The sequence below is a fragment of the Monodon monoceros genome, unplaced genomic scaffold (assembly GCF_005190385.1).
Source record: "Monodon monoceros isolate NGI ecotype Baffin Bay Population unplaced genomic scaffold, NGI_Narwhal_1 Super_Scaffold_13, whole genome shotgun sequence".
NCBI lineage: Eukaryota > Metazoa > Chordata > Mammalia > Artiodactyla > Monodontidae > Monodon > Monodon monoceros.
The window spans coordinates 41,926,493-41,944,011 of record NW_021703769.1 but is presented as its reverse complement, the minus strand read 5'-3'; the positions used below and the strand labels follow the sequence as shown (position 1 = coordinate 41,944,011).

The window sequence follows — 17,519 nt, the reverse complement described above, 5'->3', positions numbered from 1 at the left end:
CCTTTTCAGGACAGAGTTGCAGGGAAGAGAGGGAAGGAAACAGGTTTTAACTTAGTTATAATCACGACACAGGATGAGGGGAGGGAGGGCTGGCGGCGAGGGGCAGCTGACGTGGGGCTTTGGAGGCCCCTGGAAGGAGTTTGACCGTTTTCTAACCATTTGAGGTCTTTAAGCAGTAGAGGAACGTGCAGATAAATTTACTACAAATATTAGGAAACGTTCCATGGAAGCCAAACAGGTTAGGCTGTTGTTCTTTTGGTCTCCCTTCACCTCTCCCTCTCCCTCTTTGTCACTCAGCAAGTGTGAGTACTGCTCCTGCCAGGGGACAGGGTTGACACAGATGCCGTCACCCCTTCCCTCCACTTGAACGCAGCAGCCAGGTCAGGGAGATCCACAGGGCTGTGCGGTTCCCGCCCGAGCGCACTGCGGCCCTGCTGGCCTTAGCGTGGGGCTTGGGCTCCAGACGGATCCCTGGCCTGACCCCTGACGTGCATCCTCAGAGAGACCAGTTGTGTGCAGGCTGATGGGGGGCGTGAGCCCCTCGTTGCCTCTCCCCAGTGGAGCGTGGGGAGCACAGAGCGCGGCCTTCCCTTGCTGCCGAGGTAACCGCTCTGCCCTGTGTCTGCTCTTAGAGTGGCCTTCTGTCCTCCCTCAGCTTGTCCATGACCGACCTGTCCAAGTCCTGCGAGAACCTGTCTGCCGTCATGCTGTACAACCCAGGGTGAGTGGACTGCGGCGTTGCCTCCCCTGGGGTTGTCACTGTTGTGGTGTTTGTCGTGTCGACCCCATTAAAGTCATTAATTAAAAAAAGAAGTCAGTTAAAGAAAATAAAACTTCTGCGGTCAGGCCTCCTATCACATCAGCCGTAGTCATTTTCCAGGCTCCTTTCCAGCTCTTGCTGTGTATGGACATCCTTTAACTTAGTTATAATCACGACACAGGATGAGGGGAGGGAGGGCTGGCGGCGGGGGGCAGCTGACGTGGGGCCTTGGAGGCCCCTGGAAGGAGTTTTCTAACGATTTGAGGTCTTTAAGCAGTAGAGGAACGTGAAGATAAATTTACTACAAATATTAGGATGTGTGTCATCTGGAGAACGTAGCATAGAAGTGAGAGACCATTTAGGAAGCGACTTCCTTAGTCCTGGTGGGAGGTACCAGTGGCTTGGGTCTGGGTGGTCACCATAGTGATGGAGCATCGTGGAATGAAGGGCGGTTCCCAGGCTCCGGGTTTAAACAGTTGGGCAGGTGATGCACCTGCTCCTGAGGTGCGGGAAGCAGGGATGAGCAACCTGGGCTGGCGGTGGGGTGAGGGTTCAGTCAGTGTATCTTTCCTATTAGGTTGGAAGTTTTTCGAGGTCGGGGGCTTATCTTACTAATTTCTGTATTCTAGAGTGTCATTCACATGAGATGCTTGACGAATGTTTAGCAGACAGATTAAGAATGAAATTTTAGTAAGACACGTGTGCCCTTTGGGGGGAAAAGGATTTTCACTAGTTGCTCTGGGCATGGGTGTTCTAAATGGTGGGAAATGACACATTATGCAAAGGAATGTGTTTCTGTGCACGAGTCAGTTTCCAAATGACACTGCAGTTGGTTGAATCACCTCGAGTTCATGTTCGGGATCCTCAGGCAAAAGGTGGGAAGAGGGCCTCATGACGAAGTGAAGACTTAGGCCAAGGTTGTCAGAGAATTCCATGAGAAACACCCTACGGTCGGCTGAAGAGATGGTGCTGGATGGGTTGGATGCTGCCGTGATGCATCCTGTTCATCTGGCTTCAGTTAGCAGACACATTTCGTATCTGCCACCCTTGCAATGCTCATTTGTACAAGTTCAAGTTCAAATGACTTAATACTTCATCATACCTTCATTCCCCCGACGCCAGGCCCCGCCCCCAACTTGCCACCTGCTCTAGAGAATGATTACCCATGAATTAAAACATCATTGGGGAGAAGTTGCTGCCTCTGATTTATGGGAAGCAGACACCTTGTAAAGTTCTGTGCTCCAGCAACTGGGCAAAACAAAGCGGGATTAAAGCCAGGTTGGGCTGTTTTTACCTTTTCTGATGTTACAGGTGTAACTACCCTTGGCCTAAATTAAGCGCCACGCGATAAACGGGAAGAATGTTGAAAGAAGTATGTTCACTGCTTGGACACTAGCTGACTAGTTGTTACTTAAATCCAATAAGCCGCCTGCACACAGAGTGTGTTAGTTTCTCAGGATGGAAACTTAGGGCTGAGATGCTTCGATAGGACAACGCGCATTTATTGAGAGCGAGGGGAGACCATAAGTGTCAGGTGCCGTGTTCTCTCTGCCTAAGAAAATGGACACATGGGTGTGAACCCACTTAGCGTGAAGTCATGGAAGTTATATGATTCAGGCTTAGTAGCCTGTGACCTGGGAGGGCCAATGGGAAGGGAATGGTGCAAATTGACGTGCTTGGAAGGGATTCTCTTCCGGTGTCCATGCCTTGTAATGTGTTGGGTGATGTAGAAAACCAGAGACTTTCAGAAAGAATCTTTCTTGATGTTGAGATCACCTCCAGCCAGCATCATGGGATCTGTGCCATAAGCCTAAATAACGGGAACCCACTTGTCCTCAACGCTTATGGAGACCAGGCATTGTCCCCTTTGTAACATCCTCCCCAGTTCTCCCCCTCTTCTGTGTACTCTCACTGCCGTAGCAGTGCACAGCATGTAGTAAATAGCTGGGGCCCATGGCAAGGGGAGGGTGGTGTGGAGGGTATAGCAGGGCTGTGAGGAGACTTAAGTAGTAACCCTCCTAAGTCCCTGGTCTAGCACTTTCTTCTCCGTAGTTGAGGATATAAAGATGTTAGAAGTCTATAAAGATGCCTTATCTTGGAGAACAAAGCGGATAGAACACTAACCAGAGATTCAGCCCTGGATGCCCGCCAGGTAGGAACCCCAAATCACTCCCTTCTGTTCTACTTGAGAATTCTGTTCAAGATTCACAAAAAAAACTGGATTCTGTGCTGGGCCCTGAGATGTTTGCAGGAAGAGGTTTTCCCCTGGAGAGATGTTCTGGGAAGGAACATTTTATGAGCAAACAAGGTGAGTGCTGGCCACAGTCATGCTGAGCTTAGGAAGAGATAAGAGGATTCCGCAGGTTGGGGCCTGACTGGGGGGCGCTCTGAAAGCCATGCCTGGGCGTGAGCAGTTTGCTTTGATAAACAGATGTCTGTTCTTTGAGGAAATGCACTTTGGGGTTTGGGAGGATGGAGCAGGAGAGATGGCAGCTCAGGTTCTGCTGGCACAGTCACAGCACCTGTGTACATGTAACTTTTTTATAAGTTCTGGTTAGTGTGTTTAGAATTTATGATTATGAATAAAATGTATGGCCCAAAATACAACAGAGAATTATTTTCTCTATACTCATAAGCATTTGCTAACTCATTTCTTCACTCTTTTTTTTAAATTGTGCTAAGATACACTTAACATGAAATTTCCCATCTTAACCATTTTTAGGCGTACAGTAGTGTTAAGTGCGTTCACATTGTTGCAGCTCCAGAACTTTTTTCCTATAAAACTGAAACTCTGTACCCATTAAGCAGTAACATCCCAACCCCCCTCCCCCTCACCCCTGGCAACCGCCATCCTATTTTCTGTCTCTGAATTTGACTGCTCTGTGTACCTCATATAAGTGGATTCATACATTATTTATCTTTTTGTGACTGGCTTTTTTTTTTTTTTTTTTTGTGGTACGCGGGCCTCTCGCTGTTGTGGCCTCTCCCGTTGCGGAGCACAGGCTCCGGACGCACGGGCTCAGGGGCCATGACTCACGGGCCTAGTCGCTCCGCGGCATGTGGGATCTTCCCGGTCCGGGGCACGAACCCATGTCCCCTGCATCGGCAGGCGGACTCTCAACCACTGCGCCACCAGGGGAGCCCAAATCTGCAGCTTTTTTTTTTTTGCGGTACGCGGGCCTCTCGCTGTTGTGGCCTCTCCCGTTGCGGACGCGCCAGCTCAGCGGCCATGGCTCACGGGCCCAGCCGCTCCGTGGCATGTGGGATCTTCCTGGACCGGGGCATGAACCCGTGTCCCCTGCATCGGCAGGCGGACTCTAAACCACTGCGCCACCAGGGAAGCCCCTGTTTCTCTTTTATTAAACCCTCGTGAAGGGATTTCTTTGGTGGTGCAGCGGTTAAGAATCCACCTGCCAATGCAGGGGACATGGGTTCGAGCCCTGGTCCGGGAAGATCCCACATGCCGTGGAGCAACTAAGCCCGTGCACCACACTACTGAGCCTGCACTCTAGAGCCCGTGAGCCACAACTACTGAGCCTGCGCCCTAGAGCCCGTGAGCCACAACTACTGAAGCCCGTGCTCCTAGAGCCCGTGTTCTGCAACAAGAGAAGCCACCGCAATGAGAAGCCCGCACACAGCAACGAAGACCCAAAGCAGCCAAAAATAAACAAATAAATAAATTTTTTTTTTTTTTTTTTTAAAAAACAACCCTCATGAAGATGTCTTTGTTAAGAGGCCGGGACTCTTCTTTAGTGTCAGCTGCTCCTGTCTCTTAAGCACCAGCCAGCTTTCCAGTTACTTAATAGAAGTCACGGCCCACAGTATCCCTGGAGAAAATAATTTTTCTCCCCGAATTGTCTCCACCCAGGGACTCCGTCTTCCCAGCTCTTTCCCTCTTCCTGTCCCCACCCACACCTCGAGCAAGTTCACTCTGAGAATGTTGCTGCCCATCATCGTGGGGGAACGAGCAAGAGGGATTTTCCTCTTTAAGTGGCCGACATGGTCCATCCGTGAGGAGCAGCTGATATTCTGCATTCATCAGGGCTCTCGTGACCCATGCACGTGATTCCTGGCTTCCTCTACGAGGCGACACAGGGGGGACTCGTGGACCTGCCCCTGGAACCTGTCCGGCCTTGAGCCGAAGGGTGGGGCTCACCGCACCCCCTTAGCCCTTCGTGGTGACCCCTTCTTCCTGCAGGAGCCCCTCCTCTTCCCAGCAAGTGGCCCGGCCCTCAGTGCCTCTGGGATGCCCTCCAGGCCCCAACATAAGCACCCATTTGTCTCCCACCGCTATCTTCTGCCACTTTCCACCTTGAACTTCAGGCTTCGGTTTAAGTGGACAGAACGTCTTTCACACCTCTCTCCAGGCCAAATCCATCTATGAGACTGTCCACAAAACCCACTCCTCTTCCCTTCTCTTCATCTTTCAAGGTGAGTGTAGGAACTGTCTCCTCAGAAGCACTCTGTGCGTCTCCAGTTAGAGCGAAGTGCTTCCGCTTCGTCCTCTGGCAGGCGTTTGGTGCACACCTTTATCATCATAGCTTTTTCCCGATTCCTTTAGTTGATGCTGGTGCCTGCCTTCCCATTAGGCTTCCTGAGGGCGGGGCTGTGCCCTGCTCCTCTTTGAATCTCCAGCATCTCAACGCAGTGGGCACTTCACAGATGTTCACCAAGATGTAGGTTTGCAGCCGAAATGCTCTCAGCGCGGGAGACGTGTTTGCTCATAGGTGTCTAGGTGCCTCGTGCTTCAGATGGGTCCTTATGCACTGTTTAGCATCTCCAGACTAGCTGGGCCTTATTTTTTTTTTTTTGCGGTACGCGGGCCTCTCACTGTTTTGGCCTCTCCTGTTGCGGAGCACAGGCTCTGGACGCGCAGGCTCAGTGGCCATGGCTCACGGGCCCAGCCGCTCCACGGCATGTGGGATCTTCCCAGACCGGGGCACGAACCCGTGTCCCCTGCATCGGCAGGTGGACTCTGAACCACTGCGCCACCAGGGAAGCCCTGGGCCTTTGTGAGGCTCTCATGCACACAGATGTACTTCATGCATGTTTTGTGGCTTTCTTGACCGTTGCACATTCGCATCTCTTGGTTTCCTTGGTATCCTATAGACCTGAGTATGTTTTTTGCAGCAGATTTAAAATTTATGCTACGTAGTACTCAGTTCCTCTTAGAACAAAGCTCTCTGAAAGAATTACATCGGGTTTGCAAATTACTGTATCCAGTAAGATCCACCTTATCTTCAGAGCAGTCAGTTTCAACAGGCAACCTAGTAATTCTCCAAAAAAGCCTATGCTCTGAATCATAGTAAGATTTGGACTTTTTAAAAGTGAAGTCTTTGCTACCCAGGAACATTTTATCAGCCCAACTGGGCACGTCATGTTGGATGTATCGTTTCTAGGGTAGTTTAGGAACTCACTGCCGGTCCACATCGTAGGCTTTCTGGAAACCAGGATTTGTAGGCACACATGCGTGGTACTTAGTGCCAGAGAATTTTTGGAGGAGGCAAAGCAGCCTGGTGACTTCCTTTGGGAGTCAGCTCCGCTTTGAGAAGCGCCCAGCCAGGGTCTTTGCCAGGAAACTGTTTCACTGCAGGGGAAACATCCAAGCCCACTCCTCAGGCATCCTCTGTCTTGCTCTGAGGCTGCAAACAGGCAGCTAACTTGGCAGAAAGCAGGAGCTTTCACAGCTTTTTGAAAGTGCTCTGAGCAAAATTATATACATTCCAAGTTCATTTCAGTCTTAAAAATAAAGGGAGAAAATTTCATTTGTGCATTGTCCTCCTTTAAGCACTAACCCGCGGCAAGCCTGTTGAAATGGATATACTGCATTTGAAGAAATTCCGAAGAGGAGAAATGCCTGGGTTTCAAATGCGGTTGGGCCAAAAATATCTAAAGTCAAAAATCAAACCTCTCTTTGGCAAGCCGTCCAAGGAACTTTATGGAATGTAGCGCTGATGGGGTTGATGGGCGTCAGGGCCAACTCAGGGCTCAGTGCAAGGCCCCTGACTCTGAAGACTGTCTGAAATCATCGACAATCAGGGGATAAGGACAGATGAGTGATGGTTATTTTTAACTTAACTTTTAATTTTCGTGTGTTAATCATTACGGAAAATTTAGAAATCACAAACAAGCAAAAAAGAAGAAACTACGGCAGTGAACATGTTGCTGTATATTCTAGTCTATACCTCTGTCCCACCATCTAGCCATCTCTGTCTTTCTCTCTGTGTGTGCGCATGTATATGTACCTACATTTACATGTATACATTTATACTTATATACATTTATATGTGTTCTTTTACCAGGATGGGTTCACACTGGGCTTGTTTTATGCACTTATACATCTTTCCCCTTCATATGTATTAACCTATATCATTTTAACATCCATGTGAGATTCCATTGTATGGATATGCCATACCTTACTTATCTTCTGTTGGCAGGTGTTTTGTTGTCTAGCTTTGAACTATGGCAAGCAGTTGGGGTGAACACATTTGTAGCTAAATCTTTGTGCTTATCCGTGAGTATTACTTCCTCAGGTGAGAAAAGGTAGAATGGGATTACCAGGCCAGAGGGTGTATATATTGATGGTTTTAAGGCTCTTGATAGATGTTAACAAACTGTTCTATAGGATGGTTGTACGTATCACCACTATTTATCTCCCACCAATACCACATGAAAGTTTCACTTTCCTTGCAAACTGGAAAAGGATCCTCTTGACTCATAGACTGTGTTGATATGAACACACCCTCCTGGATGCAGCTCTAAGCTATATTCACAGCAGCTGGAGTCTAGGCAATCCTGCTAACAGTGGCTCTCTCTGGAAGCCTGTCCTGGGCATCCTGACCATCACCCGGGATTCATCAGGCACCTCAGTTGTCCTGTGCAGAGCTCCGTGCTGTGTGCAGTTCGCTCCAGCCTTCCTGCTCCTTCAGGTTTAGAGTAGGGTTGGGGTTTCGGAATGTGAAGCCAGAAGGAACTATATTCCGCAGGAAGAGTTCCGGGATTGCGATGCAGAAAGCCGAAAGCACCAAGATAACGTTACTGGTGAGGACTTCTTACCAGCTGACAACAGTTGTAGGAAAAAAAAGTAGTTTCATTTTCCTTCCTCTCTCCAACCCCTTCCCTATTTCTTCCTTAGGCTCTCCCTCCCTATTTCTTCCCTCCTTCCCTCCCTCTCTCCCTTCCTTCAACTGGAAGGATAAATACATCACACTGGGGAGAGAGTAAGAAAACGTCAGTAACCAGGTGCGTCCTTTGCTGTACTGAGCTTAGCTTCCCTCTAGATTTCTGTCAGCTTCCAGGAAACAGGCACAGGATCTAATCTGTTCACTCAGTTCCCAGCATAGCACCTGGAACTTAATAGCCATTGTAATACCTGTGAACTAAGTGAATTCAGTTCTTCCCCTTAATTCATACCAATGTAAAAGGGGCTTCAGAAACAGAGCCTGGTCATAGCTGGAGATACTCTTGGTAAGACCCGCACCGTCAGGTGAGGTCATGTCCTCACTACGGGTCCTGGGAGGAAAGATTGCGTTGCCTGTGGATACAGTGCCCTGCTAGCCCTCCTTTTCTCTCTTCTTTCTCACTTTCTGGGGCTTTATACATTGTTTTATCCTTTTTTTTTCTTGCTGACCTGGAGTGTGAAAGTTTTATACGTGTAGTGGTTGGCAATATTTATGTTGCTGGTGATTTGGCTGTGTTTTAGCTGATGGTTATTTACTGTGTTTGTCTCTGCTGGTTTGTTTTATTGGGCCTTAACATCTTTCAAAAGTTTGCTTTGCCGCAAGACTGACTTCCTCTCCAGTCTTTGGTCTCAGTGGTGTTGCTTTTTCATGGGCCATTTACTCACTTGGCGGTTGCTGTAGAGCCTTAAATAGCTTGTGAAGATGCACAGTCTTGGGGAACTTGCGGTGAACGCAGCTGAAAGACGTGAGCTTCTTCCTCCATTAACAGAGAACAGCGTCAGTTTCAGCCAGGCCCCGGGGATGTGGCGAGCCGATTCCAGACCACCGTGGTAGAGCAGATACACAGTAGAGAGAGCCATGCGCAGTGTTTGGTTTCCCAGTGCATTTAAAAACTATGTTTATACTGTAGTATTACATTATACTGTATGTTAAGCATGCAGTAGGATTATGTCTAAAAAAATGTACATACCCTAATTTAAAAACACTTTAAAAATGCTAACCATCATCTGAGCCTTCAGAGAGTCACAGTGTTTTTGCAATAGTAACATCAAAGATAACTGATCACAGATCACTGTAGCAAATATGATAAGAATGAAAAGTTTTCAGGATAGTGAGAATTACTAAAATGTGACACAGACAGAATGGCCATCATCAAAAAATCTACAAACAATAAATGCTTGAGGGTGTGTGGAGAAAAGGGAACCCTCTTGCACTGTTGGTGGGAATGTAAATTGATACAGCCACTATGGAGAACAGTATGGAGGTTTCTCAAAAAACTAAAAAGAGAACTACCATACGACCCAGCAATCCCCACTACTGGGCATACACCCTGAGAAAACCATAATTCAAAAAGAGTCAGGTATCAAAATGTTCATTGCAACACTATTTACAATAGCCAGGAAATGGAAGCAACCTAAGTGTCCATCGACAGATGAATGGATAAAGAAGATGTGGCACATATATGCAATGGAATATTACTCAGCCATAAAAAGGAACAAAACTGAGTTATTTGTGGTGAGGTGGATGGACCTAGAGTCTGTCATACAGAGTGAAGTAAGTCAGAAAGAAAAACAAATACCGTATGTTATCACATATATGTGGAATCTAAAAAAAAAAAGAAAAATGGTTCTGATAACCTAAGGGCAGGACAAGAATAAAGATGCAGACGTAGAGAATGGACTTGAGGACACGGGGAGGGGGAAGGGTAAGCTGGGATGAAGTGAGAGAGTAGCATGGACATATATACACTACCAAATGTAAAATAGATAGCTCGTGGGAAGCAGCTGCATAGCACAGGGAGATCAGCTCGGTGCTTTGTGTCCACCTAGAGACGTGGGATAGGGAGGGTGGGAGGGAGATGCAAGAGGGAGAGGATATGGGGATATATGTATACATATAGCTGATTCACTTTGTTATAAAGCAGAAACTAGCACAACATTGTAAAGCAATTATACTCCAATAAAGATGTTAAAAAAATAAATAAAATGTGACACAGAGACATGAAGTGAGCAAATGTTGCTGGGAAAATGGCGCTGGTTGACTTGCTCGATATAGGGTTGCCACAAACCTTCAATTTGTTAAAAAAAAAAAAAAGCAGTATCTGTGAAGTGCAGTAAAGTGAAGTCTGCCTGTACTGACTTAGCTTTTTCTTTCTTGTCCTTGAATATAACTCCACTGTGAGCCACTTTAAATGATGAGCTCCTTTGTTTCCTGTTTTCAGAGTAGCAGAATGGGGGCTTCCCTGGTGGCACAATGGTTAAAAATCCACCTGCCAATGCAGGGGACAGAGGTTTGAGGTCTGCTCCAGGAAGATCCCACATGCCGCAGAGCAACTGAGCCCGTGAGCCACAACTACTGAGCCTGCTCTCTAGAGCCCGTGAGCCACAACTACTGAGACCGTGTGTCACAACTACTGAAGCCCATGTGACTAGACCCCGTGCTGTGCAACAAGAGAAGCCACTGCAGTTAGAAACCCACGCACCACAATGAAGAATAGCCCCCGCTCGCCACAACTAGAGAAAGTCCACGCACGGCAGTGAAGACCCAACGCACCCAAAAATAAAAAACAAACAAACAAAAAAAGGAGCAGAACGATGAGCTATAGGATTCCAAGTGCAATCTGTCTTCATTCTGTTCCTTTAGATTTGCGTTGTCTGCTCAGGGGCAGCATTTCTGCTTCCCTCATTGTATAACTGCATGATCCAAAGCTGAATTGTATGGGTCAGCTGAGGAAGTGAGCCTTTGCCCAGTGCAATGATGGATAGCAGTTATGGGCAAGGGTGGTAGGTAGCAGATTCCTCTTCGTCCTACATGTCAGCATGATTTTCCTCTGAAGTAACATCTTGTATTAACTTGATTACCTGCCGTGAGCTCTCTGTAATTTGTTGACTCATTTGATTAGAGCTTGTTGCTGATTCAGTCAAGGGTTCCTGATGTACATACATACCTGTTCCTGCTTCCAGGCCTTTGCTGGAAACGTGCTGTTTCCTCCTCCTGGACTGCTCGTCCGTGTGTCCGCCTGCTCATCACATGGCTAAATCCCACATCCCCTCTAAGATGTCAGTTTCAGCGTCATTTCCTTAGGGAGGCCCTACCAACCCCAGCCCAGATTTCATCTCCTTGGATCTTTATACATAGCATCCTGTCTCTGTGGTAGCACTTTAAATGGTTGCTTAAATTGTGGGTTTGGGTGCAACTATTTGCCCACTCTTGGTCTGGGTATTTAATGGAAGATTTTTAGTATATTTAGTGAAAAGGTTTGATTTTCTTAATAATGTACCCCTGCTTCTAAGTAGGTGTTTGGGAAGCAATTGTTGATTGAATGTGTGTGTGTGTGTCTGTGTGTGTGTGTGAATTGTTGTGCCATAATGAGGGGCCTCCACCCGCTTCTTTTATCCCAGACCATAATCCTAACCCTGAACAGCCGTGTCCCACATCAGTGACCTCAGATGTTTAGTCACCATAAGCACCCCCAAATTTTATGATCTACTGAGGTTAGTCATCGTCATTGCTGGAGATGAATGGAAATCAATAGAGATTTGTAGAAGCAAAAAGGAAGTAAAACGGTTGCTATGATCACAGTAGATTGAGAAAAATGTTTGAAACAGGTAGTTTGTCTCATTATACATTGAGATGCTTATTGCAAAAAAGGAAAACATTCAGAAATGAATAAAGTAATCACAAGCATTCACAATCCTTCCACCAAGAAATAATGATTGGTTTATATTTGTAATATTTACTTATATTTTATACTATATATGTTTAATCGTACATCAGGTACTATAATCATGCATTCTAAAAAGTATTTTAGAAAAACAACATCGAGCTCTCACTCGATACACAGCTCTGTGTTCTGCTTTTTCTTTTACTGTTTTCCTGGGAACTTGTCCCCAGGCCATCCAACACTCTTCTTCATCCCACGTTTATATCGTCATGTAACTCTGTTTTTTTTTTTTGCGGTACACGGGCCTCTCACTGTTGTGGCCTCTCCCGTTGCAGAGCACAGGCTCTGGACGCACAGGCGCAGCGGCCATGGCTCACGGGCCCAGCCGCTCCGCGGCATGTGGGATCCTCCCGGACCAGGGCACGAACCTGTGTCCCCTGCATCGGCAGGCAGACTCTCAACCACTGCGCCACCAGGGAAGCCCCATCATGTAACTCTCGCTTCATCATTGAGGACTCTTGGAACTATTTCTTCTTTTTGCCCACATAAATTGATTACATTGCAATTAATCAGCTTATATAAATCTTTCCCACTTTATTATTTGTCAGCTAAATCCACACGCCCCAGAATTCTTTATTTGACGATATCTGCTGCTTACATTAAAACAACAAGGGGAGGAGCAGAGAGAGAGACGTCAGAGAGAAATCAGGAAGGGAGGCTTGAGACCTAGAAGAGGCGTTGGCAGGGGAGGGCTGGGGGAGGGCGGCCAGCCCCAGGGAGGTACATAGGGGCTGCCGAGACCTCCCTTAGCCCCGTGGATGTGAGGCTTATGTTTCAAGCCCTGCCTGGTTGAGCGTGTGAGCATCGTGTCCCTAAGCACGTGGTATCAAAGGAGTACAGGTGTGCCAAGTAGACCCGGAGAGCTCTTCACTTCAGGAATGTCTTGCCAGGGCAGAGGAGCTGTGGTGCATTTCAAGTCTTTTTCACGTCTTCAAACCCCCCTTCTCTGCCCACAGATATGCACAGCTTCTCTTTTCCTAAATGAACCTCCTCTTGGGCTACCCCATGTAGATCCCACCAAACCGTTTCATCAGGATCATCTACCATGTACATTTCCAGCCATGTGAGATTGCTCCCATAAAGCATGGTGCATCTGTATTCTGAAATGGCATGATATTAAACTGTGTTGTGGAATGATAGTTAATGATTTGGGGATTTGTCCAAGGTGTGTATTAAGAGGAAAAGGCTACACAATAAACTCTGTTGTCGGCTTTCATCCATGTGCGTGTGTGTTCGGCTGGGAGGCCGAAGGCTGTTTACCAAGATGCCGTGATCGTGGTGAGGGACTTGACTGTATTTTACTCCCCTGTATTTTCTCCCTTTGCTGCAGTTAATTACTTTCATCTTGGGAAGGCTGGAAGCACCGCCGGTTGTTATTTCTTAGGGCACAGAGAACTCCGCCCTGGTTGATGTCATCGCCTCCTCGCCCAGGTGTCCTGTGACTCTGTAATTGGGGTCTGGCTCTCAGCCTCATGCCACTGACTTCAAAGCTCTACCCGGAGTGCTCATTAGTTGAACACCTACTATGTGCCTTGCAGAAGGCCCTCAGGATACACAGCTCAGCTGGTTCTCTGTCCTCCAGGAGCCCTAGTGGACAGGGCTCTGCCTATCCTCTGTGACCTGTAGGGTCCCGGGTGGTCTGGGCCCCTTCTTGGGCCACAATTGCTCTCATCCCATCACTGTCCCCTGGTTGCACCTGCTCTCGCCATTCCAGTCTTGCTGTGCTCCCCGCGTGCCACACGTTGTCCCTGGTCATTGGCCTGGCTTCCCTCGCGTGTTGGCACCAGCTGCATCCTCGTGGTCACGCCCTCACTCAGCCCTCTCTCCACCCTCCCTCCTGGCTTCAGGCTATTTCACAGCACGTATCACAAAACGTTTTCACTGTTGGTTAGCTGTCCTTCTCCCCCCACCCCCACTAGAATGGAAGGTTTATGACGGCAGGGGCTTGGCTCCTTTTGCTGAGTCTCAGGGCCTGGGACAGTGCCGGGCACGTGAATGGCTTGTTGATCAAATGAATTGATGACGCGTGAGCTACTAGCTCCTGTTCCTCATGCTCAGTGCCTTGCTTGTTTCTTTCGTTTTCCTTCTCCTATGTTTGTTCCACTCGATTTTCCCACTCCCCACACTGTGGCCATTGTTCTGTCCGTCTGTCAAGCAAGGCCCAGCTCAGACAGACAGCGAGGCCCCCTCCCATGCGTGCAGCTATAAATGCTCTCCCTCTACCCCGGCACGGAAAAAATGGAACTTTCTCCTTGGGCTCCTCATATTCTGTGTGATCCATATGCACACATATTTCACTTACAATTCACCCTTAAGACCTGAAGACAGTTTGTCCATTCTGTATGTCTAACACACTGCCTTGCACATAGTAGGTGCTTGTTAAAGGTTTGTTGGACACGTGGCAGGCATGGCTGAATGAAGTGGCAGGAACATTCCCTGTGGCACACTGTTCTGGTCTGTCCACAGGGGAGAGGTCCATCTGGGAACGGTGAGGCATATTCAACTCTGGGAGGCTGTTTCTGGGGTACACGTTGCCGTGGTTTGGTTAAGGAGGTGAGATGGAATTCTAGAGTTGAAGTAGGAATCTTCTTACTCCTGTAAGAAGATGTGAACTTTACCCTTAACTTCTCTAAAGAGGAGGTCACCTTGGGCCTCTCCCTGATCCACCCCCCCCCCGACCCCCAGGCCTCAGTCTCCTGGCCTGTAAAGTAGTGGGAGGACAGGAGCAGGGGTGTCTGGGTGGGCTACGGTGGTGTGTGCCGTGTTGACTGCATGATCTCTTGAGTGCCGTGTACTTCTTTTTTTTTTGGCGGTACGCGGGCCTCTCACTGCTGTGGCCTCTCCCATTGCAGAGCACAGGCTCTGGACGCGCAGGCTCAGTGGCCATGGCTCATGGGCCTAGCTGCTCCTCGGCATGTGGGATCTTCCCGGACCGGGGCACGAACCCGTGTCCCCTGCATCGGTAGGCGGACTCTCAGCCACTGTGCCACCAGGGAAGCCCCCCCCCCCCCATAACTACCTTTGGTCTTATGTTCGATCAGGTAGGTTTCCTAGGTTTTACCGGTGGTCCTGGCTGGCTTTATTGGAGAAGGTTATACCACTGTTATGAGAAATAGGCTGAGGAGAAACTCACTTAAAATGCTGTGGTATCAAATTTTACTATTTTTATTTTAAAGTAATCTTTGTTTCTTTGAGCACTTTTCATCTGCAATGCGAAAGGCTTAAGACTGGCTTCTGGGAAGTCTTTACCAGTACTTTCTAGACTAGGGATTTGAAAGTTAATTAGAAAACCACTCCCAGAGTACTAGGGATATTTTTGTTATAAACTCTTTTACCTAAAAGAGGTTTAATTTCACACCTTCCTAGATCAAATTGCATGGTGCGACCCTTATCTTGATATAAGCACCTTGAATTACAGTTGTATGAAGTCACTCTGTGGTAGGATAACTTGATTTGAGGGGACAAAAGGGGAGACTGGGAGTAGATGGTGTGGCAGTTTCAACTCTCTCTACAAAGCAGCTGTTCTTAGCTTTCTAATGCGAGTTGGCATGAACCCTGATGCACGCAGGAATGACTGCAAGGCCTCTCCAGGCAGAGTCCAAGTCTGGATGAATGGCCGGGTTCTTCTTCCATGAGTTTCCTTTTGCCTACCTTGGGGTAGCATCTGGTTTCTGCTCAGACTTTAAAGAATATCTAGAAAGTCGAAGCTCTCAAGGCCAGGGAGATGATTGGATAGGACCTGCACGAACTTTAGCACCCAAATCCAAACTTTCTCTTTAGTCTCCAAGATCCCCCCGGTCTCCTTGGGATTTGCAGTCTGTAAGGTGATTTGAGACTGGCTGGAAGGGAGTTCCCGAGAGTGGTAAGGTGGTAAGAAGCTCGGCCATTCTGGGCTCAACCATTACAGGACCCACTGCAGTCAAACCCTAATCCCTTGTGAAGGATGCGGGAGAGGGGAACCCTCTACACTGAGTTCTGGTCTTTTCCAGCTCCTTTCCATCTGTCGCTTACCACACTCTGGACTGAGTCCAAACATCCCAGGCAACAGGCCGGGGATTCTTTCAAAAATGACACATACGTGATCAGAACCAGCTGTACAGTTTGCAGGGCTCAGTGCATAATGAAAATGTGGGGCCTCTTGTTCAAATATTAAGAAGTTCAGGGTGACCACAGTGGAGTATCACGTGAGTGCAGGGCCCTGTGCACCTTCACGGGCTGCCCGCCCACGAGGTCATCTACGGATTTGATGATAACCTGAAAGCCACGTAGGAAAAATCCAGGCCTCCCCATTGACTAAGAACTTTTCCCTTAGCTGCTCGTGTACTTGCTGAAACTTCCCTTAGCTGTCCGCGTACTTGCTGAAACTTCCCTTAGCTGCTCGCGTACTTGCTGAAACTTCCTTTAGCTGCTCGTGTACTTGCTGAAACTTTCCTTAGCTGTCTGTGTACTTACTGAAAATGCCTGTGTGGGAGCTGCCTCCCCTTTGGCTCACCCCCATCGTCTGGGAGCCCCCTCCTGGTCTGTAGATCAGCATCCATGCCCCAGCCACCTCCCCCACAGCTGCCACTCAAGTGTGGGCTGGACTCCAGTAGCCACTTTCCTCCTTTTAGAAAGTGAAATGAGAAGTTCCAAACTCATCACCATTTGGACGACACAGGGACTCGAAATGTATGCTTTCAGTTCATGAAAATTTCTTTCTCTTCCTTTTTCTTGATAATCACAGTCTCACTTTCAGTGTAATGGTGTGCGTGGCGAAATTCCCACCCCCTTGCTTTTTCGTTGCCAGTGATAACAGGAATATAGATGGCAAGATGTGCAGTTGTGCCGAAAAACGGTAGATGTCTTTTAATGCAAAAAAAAAAAAAAAGACGCCATTTCTCATAAAAAAAGGTTGTATGCTGTGCTTTTTTGTTGGCCCTAACACAGTGTGTGTTACTTCCAACTGTCATTTAAAAATGCTAAGGGGCTTCCCTGGTGGCGCAGTGGTTGAGAGTCCGCCTGCCGATGCAGGGGACACGGGCTCGTGCCCCGGTCCGGGAAGATCCCACATGCCGCGGAGCGGCTGGGCCCATGAGCCGTGGCCGCTGAGCCTGCGCGTCCGGAGCCTGTGCTCCGCAACGGGAGAGGCCACAACAGTGAGAGGCCCGCGTACTGCAAAATAAATAAATAAATGAATGAATGAATGAATGAATGAATGAATGCTAAAAGCAGCTGCAAAACTTATATCCTTTTGTGGTTTTCCTTTTCATTATAACATTTAGGAAATTAGCATTTGGGCCAAGATGATTCCAGTAAAGTAAGATAGTGAATTACACTTATTTGAAATGAAGCCACATTAAAATACAATTACAGTTGATGTTCTTTCCTTGATATTAACACACATTTATACTTTACAGTCTCTTGAGGTTTGCTATTTGAAATACCATCATTGATTATGGAAGGAGGTACATTTTAAAGTATGTTCAGTAAGTATGCAATATTTAATAGAAGCTACACAGTACCAGCAACAGCTGATATCACCTCGTATTTAAAATATAGCCCTGACTTTGTGATTATGACTCTCTCCTCAGACTGTTTGGGACTCAGCATCTTTATGTTGTTTCTTCTTTTTCTTTTTTTTTTTTTTTTTTTTGCGGTATGTGGGCCTCTCACTGTTGTGGCCTCTCCCGTTGCGGAGCACAGGCTCCGGATGCGCAGGCTTAGCGGCCATGGCTCACGGGCCCAGCTGCTCCGTGGCATGTGGGATCTTCCCGGACCGGGGCACAAACCCGTGTCCCCTGCATCGGCAGGCGGACTCTCAACCACTGCACCACCAGGGAAGCCCTCTTTTTCTTTTTAAACTCTTACTTTTGAG

At 47.8% G+C, this 17,519-nt stretch overlaps 1 protein-coding gene across 3 annotated transcripts in view; it reads left to right on the top strand.

Annotated features, from left to right (window-relative positions):
• Nucleotides 1–17,519, top strand: part of KIF16B (kinesin family member 16B) — a 293,377-nt gene that overhangs the window by 161,621 nt on the left and 114,237 nt on the right. For all 3 annotated transcript variants that reach the window (XM_029220041.1, XM_029220042.1, XM_029220043.1), the window contains exon 17: nt 633–721. In XM_029220041.1, coding sequence (XP_029075874.1) covers nt 633–721 — 89 coding nt within the window. The remainder of the gene's footprint in view (nt 1–632; nt 722–17,519) is intronic.